This window comes from Staurois parvus, unplaced genomic scaffold (genome assembly GCF_062004578.1).
Source record: "Staurois parvus isolate SC_StPar_1 unplaced genomic scaffold, SC_StPar_1.0 ptg000712l, whole genome shotgun sequence".
NCBI lineage: Eukaryota > Metazoa > Chordata > Amphibia > Anura > Ranidae > Staurois > Staurois parvus.
The window spans coordinates 685494-695305 of NW_028318508.1; the positions used below are offsets into that span (position 1 = coordinate 685494).

The 9812-nt window shown below is 39.9% G+C and overlaps 1 protein-coding gene across 4 annotated transcripts in view; it reads left to right on the plus strand.

Moving 5' to 3' along the window:
• Nucleotides 1-9366, plus strand: part of GATA3 (GATA binding protein 3) — a 50809-nt gene extending 41443 nt beyond the window's left edge. For 3 of the 4 annotated variants that reach the window (XM_089653434.1, XM_089653435.1, XM_089653436.1), the window contains one exon: nt 8272-9366. In XM_089653434.1, coding sequence (XP_089509560.1) covers nt 8272-8559 — 288 coding nt within the window. In that variant the 3' untranslated portion in view covers nt 8560-9366. The remainder of the gene's footprint in view (nt 1-8271) is intronic. The other variant, XM_089653437.1, reaches the window with a different exon arrangement.
• The last annotated feature ends 446 nt before the right edge of the window (nt 9367-9812 follow it).

Below are 9812 nucleotides of genomic sequence, written 5' to 3' on the forward strand. Positions count from 1 at the left end.
GGCAATTGTATGTTTATTTTTTAAAGAAATGTATGGGAATTAAAAAAAAACCTCACATGCTCACCTGGGTGGATGCAGCAGTGTCCCGTGCTGCTTCTAAGATTGAGAACTGAGTGATCAAAGACAACTGATCACTCAGTCTTTGGTCTTCAGAGAGCAGACAGCCGGCGACTGTCAGTCACTAGACTCTGCTCTGCCCCTCCAGCACTCACTGAAAAGCCAGGCTGTGCAAGGGTTGGGAGTGGTTGGCTCAGGCTTTCAGCAGGCATTGAGAGGCTGAGCCACCTGCCCCTCAGGCATCTGGGTGGATCCTGACATTAAAGTTGGGATCTCTCCAGAGTGACACCAGCCGTCATCAAGCTTTATCTCACTGTCAGCTGAATATGGGTCATTGGAGTGCAGAATGAAGTGCATTCCTTTGACCCCCAGGAGAAGCAAGGCCAAAAGAGCATTGGCCCTAATCTCCTTTAAACAATGCTTACGAGATAAAAGTTTTCTGCCAAATAGTTGCTGCCTTGATTGTGGCTGGCTCTCTGTCTTTAACCCACTCATATATCTCTTCAGGACATTTACTATAACATTTTTTCTTATAGAAAAGTAAGGCATATATATCATTAACAAGAAAAGCCTGCTGTCCCTTCAGCCATCTGCAGGCCAGAGTCATCTGTAGACATACATTTTAAATGACCCACTCTCATTGTATCACCTGTCTAAATTGGGCATGGCAGGACTCTGGATGATTGCATAATATGAAACTATTATTCTACATACCTTTTCATAGTCTGACTTTTAAATTTTATTGCCCATCTAGTAGTCCAGCTAATAAGCATCTGTCATAGTTTGGGTCTTTCATTCAGTGCCACTGGTTTTCCAAATCCTGGAAGAAGCCTTTAATATCAGCAGTATTCTCATTAGAAGAATTTTCTATGGACTTTTGAACACTGGTAGCAAGCTGCCTGCTTTTCAGCTTGAGCCTTCTGCAGTGCGAAATAAGTGTGTTCTTGCTGGTATGCCCTTCTAAAGACTTCCTGTTTAATGTCCAGAGTGGCCTGTTCTCTCAATATGGCCATTTCCTCCTGATACCAAGTGACTAGTAGATGTGTTGTAGACTTTTTGCTCAGTTTTATACAGCAATTGTTCCTTTGAACTTTGGCTTGGATCTCTAACTGAACTCCACTTCTGTTACTAGTGAAACAGGAGTGAGATTCCAGGCCTAAAAAAAATCCATATCCACAAAGCACATTCCCGCTCTCTGTAGTCCGGAGGAATAAATCAGTAAATCTACACATGGCATATTTGTTTCTGAATCACATCTCTGCACTGCACCCCTCCAGTCATTTACATTCCACAAGAAGACCTCATGTGAGTAGGACAGAAATCCTTTGAAATGCTTAGTAAATAAACTCATCCCCTGACCAGGTAACAAACCATAGATAGCAAAAGCTTCTCCAAAACACTAAAATGGCTTTAATATTACTTTGCAAACACAATACAAAATAATTGATAAAATCATGCTCTGTGGTAGTTCACTTTAATGGTTATGTTACATTGTACTTTATGGAGAATCTTGCATCCAGTTGACATCAAAATGTGTAAATGCCTAGACTAAAGGTGGACAAACATTGATCGAAATTCAGAAATACAGGGACCACTGAAGTTTCAATTAGTGTATAACCATCCCCACTCCACATAAGTAAATTGTTTGATCACCTTCTGTGGAAGGGACATGTTAGAAAATGATTCTTGATCAGTGGCAGCAGCTGCTGGTGTGTATATTCTGACAGCTGTGGGTGCCGCTGTCAGAATACAATGTCCTGGTGGTGGTGGTGAAGGGGGGGAGGATTACTCCATCCACCTTGCTTTAGAGGGATCTGTTAGTTTTAAAACATATACACAAATAATAGTAAGAACAATAAAAAACTTCTTCCATGTGATATAGTTATGAACTTAGTGAAGCGCTAAAATACACTAATACCAAGCAGTGCCTATAAAATATATATATATATGGATAATATATTAATAATACTAATAATAAAGTGATAAACACTGAACACACTGTGCTCTGATCTCTATGGATCAATAAAGTGCAATCTGGTGGTAACCACAATAAATACTTGTGGTAATTCTCCGTGATTCATCAAGCGGGTAATAAATGGTGATTATGCAAAAACGCGGTCCCTTATAAAAAAGGGAAAATAAACATCTGTGTTAAATAGTGCTCAATAAACATTTAACTATAGTGCTTTAATGACAATATATCAAAGTAAGTATTAGGCAATGTCTAATATCCCCAAACAGAATATTGTGTAGTCCAAAACATATAAGTGATCTTCAAACAGCAAAAAACAATCATAAAGGTGATGAAGTGCACTGGTGATCTTCACTCAAGTGTCAAAATCCTTAAACCAGCAGAAATACCTGCTCACCTCCACACATTGACCCAAGGGGCCAACACAGTTTTAGGATAACCCAAAAACCAGATCCTTAAGGATACTTCCTCATCACAGGGAAAAATAGGTATCACATAAGCTCCTTTGTTCAGCAACTCCTTACTCCTTAAAGGGAATGGTACTGCAATACTGTTTACTCTCCACCTTCTCCACTCAGGATCATGTTAGTGAGACACAAAAAACAGTTTCCTCCATAGTGCAATATTGTTTTTTAATGAATAAATGTGATAAACAGCCAATGTCACACTCACATATGCTCCAAACAGAAAATGCTTATCCCCACATCCTATGGGTGTACTGCATGGGATGGGTGTAGCAATATGGCCTCTGCGGCCGGAAGTGCGTCACTGGAAATGGCGTACCAACGCGTTGTGTCACGTGCCTCATGACTTCATCAGGGTTAACGAGAAGTCACGAGGCACCTGACGGGGCAACCGACAACAGATGCCTCATACTACGTCTATGGATGAGGTCATTGCCCAGGTTCTACAGCTGTTGTCAGGGATCTATCTTATTCACTGAAGCCAGCCGCTGGGGAGATCATGTGACCAGACCAGACTGCCCTCAGAATGGATTTGTATAGATATCTTCCCTTTACAGGGTTACAGGGTAGTTACAATAGGCTTAGAATGAGGGTTTTTTAGCATTTAAATGGAAATATATTTCAATGAATAAAAAATTTTCAATACAGTAAAATGTTTCAAGGGCCTGTGTTAATATATTACTTTTATGATCAAGCATTTTAAAAAAAATGAATAAATAATGTAACATTTCAAATTTATATAAATAGCTTTACTGGTGTCACTGTCTGGTTTACAATATTGTCTATATCCTGTGACTGGTGCATTGCGCCATATTCAAGTAGCCCAAAACCATGCAGGACAAGATCAACTGATCACTCCTCAGCTTCTGTAATCTTGTGAGACTTCAGGAACTTACAGATCAGTTTATATTCAGGACTAGGGAGGTGCAAGTTTATTAGTATCACAAATCATATGACAACAATGCTAAAATGTGCAGCATTTGTTTGACAATGTTGAGGAAAATCACGTGATTGGTTTGTGTTTCCTGTATCAGGATCATACCAGAGGTGATGTTTTTACAGTTTACTTCCTAATGTAGCTGGGTATGCAAAGCAGACAATACATTCAGAGTTATATTTTTCTTGTAAGGTCCTCTTTCTTGCAACTTTACAAAATATGTTTTATTAAAAAATAGTAATTTTGTAATTAGTTTTATTTTACTAGTATGCATTGACATCTATGGAAGAGAGATGTAAAGTGAAACAGTTGAGTTTTATTTTATGATTTGTGTTTCACTGTCTATAGGAATTGGCAGGTTGTTGGCTATTAGGAAAAATCTGTCAAAAATGGTATTTGTACCATACAGTACATATATATAATCCACAATGCCTACCACCGTATGTACATACACATTGTCCATAATGCCTAGCAACCTATGTATAGATACACAGTCAGGGATTCTTTTCTCAGAGAATAGGTGCAGACACTCCCCCCTTCTGAATCACTTCTTGTCTCTGCCCCTACCCATCTCCGAGCACAGTCCCTTGGTTCAAACCTCTACCCACCTCCCAGTACAGATCCTTATAAAGAATACAGACCCAGTTATCATTTTGTTAAGTAATTTGTATGAAAGGTGTTAATGATAACAAGAAAAGCAGTAAAATAGACTTCCCACAGCAAGCAGCAATAGACCCCCCCTACCTCCAGCAACAGAAGATCCCCCCAGCAACAATAGACTCTTTCAACAAAAAAAATCACCCAAACAACTATAGACCCCCAGCAACAACAACAGCTCCCCCAGCATCCAGTATCAATAGACTCTCCAGCAGCCAACAACAATAGACCTCTCCCTCAACAGTATATCCCTTCCAGCACAGATCCCCTACCAGCAACAACAGACCTCCCAAGCAACAATAGACCATCATGCAAAAATAGATTCCCTCTGGTAGCAATAGATTCCCCAGCAGCTAGCATCAATAAACCTTCCAGCACACCCTAGCACCCCTTGCCGTTACATACATTCAGTGCTGGAGGTGCCGGAACTGCATTCCCCTGCGTTCCTGCTGAAAAAAAGCCCTGTACATAGTCCATATTACCTATACAACATACAACTGCGATTTAAATTGTGAAAGACCATTAGAGAACATTGGAAGATTGAAAAACTGCAATGTACAGTAGATTATAGAACATAACTAAGTACACTCAGAGCCACTAAGACTATTTTTCCATGAAACACAATTTATTGTACAGGCATAAAGCTGTGTCCCTCGGACACAGCGGATCACCGATCAATGGAAAGAGCCAAAGATGTCGGCTCGGTCATGTGATCAGCTGTGTCCAATCCAGGGGCGGACTGACAACTCATGGGGCCCCTGGGCAATAGGGGATCATAGGGCCCCTGTGTCTTTGCCCAAACTCAAAAAAGCCTATGAAAAAGGTACCAGGGGCATCTCATGGGGCCCCCTACTGACCCCAGACCCTCGGGCAGTGCCCGAGTTTCCAAATGGTCAGTCCGCCCTTGGTCCAATCACAGCTGATCACATGTAAATAGGGAAATACTGGTTATCTGCATTTCTCTCCTCACGAGCTGTCACGCTGACAGCTCGAGAGGAGAGGAGAGCCGGTAATCGGCATTCCGCAGAGGGGACATGTGCACTGATCATCAGGGCACTGATGATCAGTGTGCACTGATGATTTGCGTAGCCCCAGCAGTGCCACCTGTCAGTGTCCATCAGTGCCAGCTGTCAGTGCTCATCAGTGCCACCTGCCAGTGCCCATCAGTTCCACATCAATGCCACATATCAGTGCCTACCAGTGCACATCAATGCCATATATCAGTGCCCATCTGAGCTGCCTTTCAGTGTCACCCATCAGTGCCTGTCACTGCCACCTATCAATGCCAGTCAGTGCCACCTATCAGTGCTGCCAATCAGTGTCACCTATTATTGCCAGTCAGTGCTGCCTATCAGTGCCAGTCAGTGCCGCCTATCGGTGTGTATCAGTGCCGCCTATCAGTGCCTGTCAGTGCTGCCTATCAGTTCCGCCAGTCAGTGCCACCTAACAGTGCCAGTCAGTGCCGCCTATCAGTGCCAGTCAGTGCCACTTATCAGTGCTGCCTATCAGTGCTATATATGAATGTTGCCTTTCAGTGCCCATCAGTGATGCCTGTCAATGCCCATCAGTGCCACTTACCAGTGCCTCCTCATCAGTGCCCATCAGTGCCACCTATCAGTATCCATCAGTGCAGCCTATCAGTGCCAATCACTGCAGCCTCATTAGCGCACATCAGTGAAGAAGAAAAATCACTTATTTACAAAATTTTATAACAAAAACTAAGAAAAAACATTTTTTTTTCACAATTTTCAGTGGTTTTTGGTTTGTTTAGCAAAAAATAAAAAAAACCCAGAGGTGATTAAATACCACCAAAATAAAGCTCTATCTGTCTCAAAAAAAATAATAAAAATTTCATATGGGTACAGTGTTGCATGACCAAGCAATTGTCATTCAAATTGTGACAGCGCTGAAAGCTGGAAATTGGCCTGGGCAGGAGGGGGGGTATAAGTGCCCTGTAGGCAAGTGGTTAAATAACTCCAAAACAATTTTTTTGTAAATAACTCTCTGCTTAGGTTGGATTGATCACTTGTACTCTACCATTATATTTGTAATATGTGTATTAATTTCAGCATATAACTGTGTCCTTGAAATGTTGCTGATATCAATTCACCATCAATGCTGTAGTGAAATTTTCCCTGAATCAGAAAGCTTGGTCATGCAGACGCTCGGCAGGTGTCCACATGGGCTATAAAACTGACCACCCTCAGCAGCGTGCGTAGCTAATTAGTAGGATAATAGGGACTCACTTTCAGGTTAAGCTTTGCAGGGATCATGAACAATTCCCTGTTCTTAATGTAGCACACCACTGTTTTATTGGTTGACCTTACCATGCTGCGGTCAGCCTTTGTAAAATAAAAGAACAATTTGCCATGCAGTTGTTAACTGATAGGTGAATAGTCCCAGCCAAATGCAATGAATGCATTGCAGTAAAACAGTGTGTAGTGGCTGAGTGGTGTGAAGTTCAGTTTTTACTGGCTGAAACTGACAGCTGTCAGTACAACTTGCCTATTTCCTAAATCTGTCATCTTTGTTGTGTTTATTCTGGTTCTAAGCTTTGAAATGCTGCCTGAAATGCTGAAATTTGAAATGCTGCCTGAGCAGTTTCTGAACCACATATCTTAGATAATTTGTACTTGAAATATGCAGGGATATCAGCTAGGAATTGGGTTCCAAAGCACACTGAAAAACTAAAGCTAACTATTATACATAAACACGCTACATTTACAGTGCTGTAAATGTTAACTCTTTTGCAAGGTTAAGTATAGAGGGTTGACCAATTTTTTTTTTTTTCATATACAGCATTTATATAGCATTTTTAAAACTACTATTTATAAATTTTTTGTATAATTGGGTCCAGCTTGTCAGTATGTTCTATTTAATATGTGTAGTAAAACATTTACAGTTTGGTTCGGAAAATTAATTCAACTGATAATATAAATATATTATTATTATTGTTATTATTATTAATAATAATAATAAAAATATATTATTATTATTATAAATAATAATAATACTTGCCCTAAAAAAAGACTTACCAACACAAGAACAGAGACTGTTCTCTAGCTAAATGTTCACTTTGGAAAGCATATGTTAGGTTAATTGGATCCTGTCTAAATTGACCCTAGTATGTGTACGTATAATTGTAAGTTAGGAGCCGTAGCTTGTACACCCCTTGAGGGTTAGGGACCGATGACAATATTTATATGTAAAGTGCTGCGTAAATTGACAGCGCTATAAGAACCTGAAATAAGTAATAAAATAAATATGTTCATTTAGCAGAGTAAGGTTTAGCATTCACTGGTGTGGGGGGGGGTTATTTACTCAAACTGGAGAGTGCAAAATCTGGTGCATCTCTGCATAGAAACCATTCAGCTTCCAGGTTTTATTGACAAAGATTAATTGAACAAGCTGAAGTTAAAATCAGATTGGCTGCCATGCACAGCTGCATTAGATTCTGAGTGCACCAATTTTAGTAAATCTACCTCTTTCTGTTGGGGAGGTAAAAATAGGCAGTTAAGCTATTTTTTTTTCTGCACCAGCATTTAAGCTGAAAAAGTGGTCTTGCTGTGTGGAAAAAAATATTACCCTATTGCATCCTGCAGGCAGTACCACCTGTGGTTGCTATGTGGTATTTCCATCCAAAAAGTTCAGCTGTCAAAAAAAAAAAAAAATACAGGTATTCAAGATGCGGCAGTATTGCTGTCTTGAAAGACTGATGTAGGTGGAAACGAGCCCCTACTCAGCTTAGTGAATAAAGTGAAACTGTGTTCACTTAAAATACTCAGTTATTTTCAAGATCAATAAAAGATTTGGAAGATTTCACATAATTGGAAGATTAAAGTGAAAACAACCTAATTACCCTTTACTCTCCAGCATGAATGAAGAACAAAAACAAAAACATTTTCTAAAGAGTGGGAGGAACTTCTGACAATGCTTTTTTTTACTGTCTGTGCCTTCCTGTCCCAGGAGCATCCCCCCCTCTATTTCTGATATAGACATCACCAAGACAAAAAAGAAGGAAAATCTACCCAAGTGTGTCACAGACAGAAATAAAAACTTGCCAGAAATGTTTGCTTTGCTTGATTATAAATAATTACTGTTGAATACTTTGCAAAGTAGTTGCATATCCATACAAAAGCTATTAAAGAATGAGAAACAAAAACAAATAATAAATTTTTGTTTAGATTAACAGACCCTTGACCATGAAGAAGGAAGGAATCCAGACAAGAAACCGGAAAATGTCTAGCAAGTCAAAAAAGAGCAAAAAAATCCATGACGGCCTCGAGGATCATTACCCCAAGAGCAGCTCGTTCAGCCCCGCCGCTCTGTCCAGGCATATGTCCTCCCTCAGCCACATTTCACCTTTCAGTCACCCTGGTCACATGCTGACCACGCCGACGCCAATGCATCCACCATCTGGCCTCTCTTTTGCACCTCATCATCCCTCCAGTATGGTAACTGCCATGGGTTAGACTTTACTCTTTGTAACTTGCATCCCTTTTAAGACTTCATCTATATTTTGCAACTTTTGGAAAGTGATGACCCTTCAAAATATGAAAAAAAAATGTTATTTAAACGCCTACACACAGTAGTGCTTGCAACTTCGAAAGGAACTCACTGTGGCATCTACGCATTCTTGACCACTGAATCTGGATCCCATTTGTGAATAAGCCATTGAAACCGTGACTCCCTGTTGATAAGGGTTTCCAGTGCTGTGAACAAAAATGAGAAACATTGCAAAAAAAAAAAGAACTTTATGCTGTACATTTTGAAGACTTTTATTTCTGCTTAGCACCTGTATGAAAAGCATGAAGGACAGCAAGATTTTATGGGGAGCCCGGCAGTCGATCTTAGACTCGATGAACTCTCGGGCTGCTTGACTCACAACGTGAACACACTGCTAGTCTTGTTTTCTGTAACTGGCAGAGGTTGTTTGATGCATTAAAACTGTAGACGGTTCATACGTTCAGGCTGTGGGTCTCTTCGCAGGAAGCACTATCAACCCTGGGCAATTAAAGTTACTATACGGAAATTGTCAGAAAGGATTTGCTGATAGCCATTCCTCAGGCCTCAATGCATTGTGAACAAGTTCCTGTAATTGTTGTTTGTATGTATAATTCAAAGACACCAAAATATAAAAAAGATGTAGATTTATTTCATCATATTATACAGACTGAATGGTTGTATAAATTTATTTACTGCTAGTGTAAAGAAACCGCTTTTATTGTTTTCATATTTTTTCTTTCTTTAAAAATAAAATAGACTGCATTCTGTTGAAACAGGGTGGTTGTCATCTACTTGTCCTAAATCCTAAAACTGTGATCGAATGTTGACACATGGATAGACACGTAAAATAATAAATGAAGAAAACACAGAGACCTTTTTGTATTCCGTATACATTCATATAACTTTGAATAGCAACTACGTGCCTGTATCAATAAGCGGTGGCTTGATAGAAGAGACTGCGAAAAAACCTCAGTGACTTGCTTTTCTTGATGAAGAGAGTCTAAAGGTTAGATGTCACATATGTGAGGGGTATTTACTAAAACTGGAGGACTCAGAATCTGGTGCAGCTGTGCATGGTAGCCAATCAGCTTCCAAATTCAGTTTGTTCAATTAAGTTTTGGAAATAAAACCTGGAAGCTGATTGGTTTTTCTGCAAAGCTGCTTTAGATGTTGCACTCTCCAGTTTTAGTAAATACTCTTGACAGTGTTTCTAACGTTG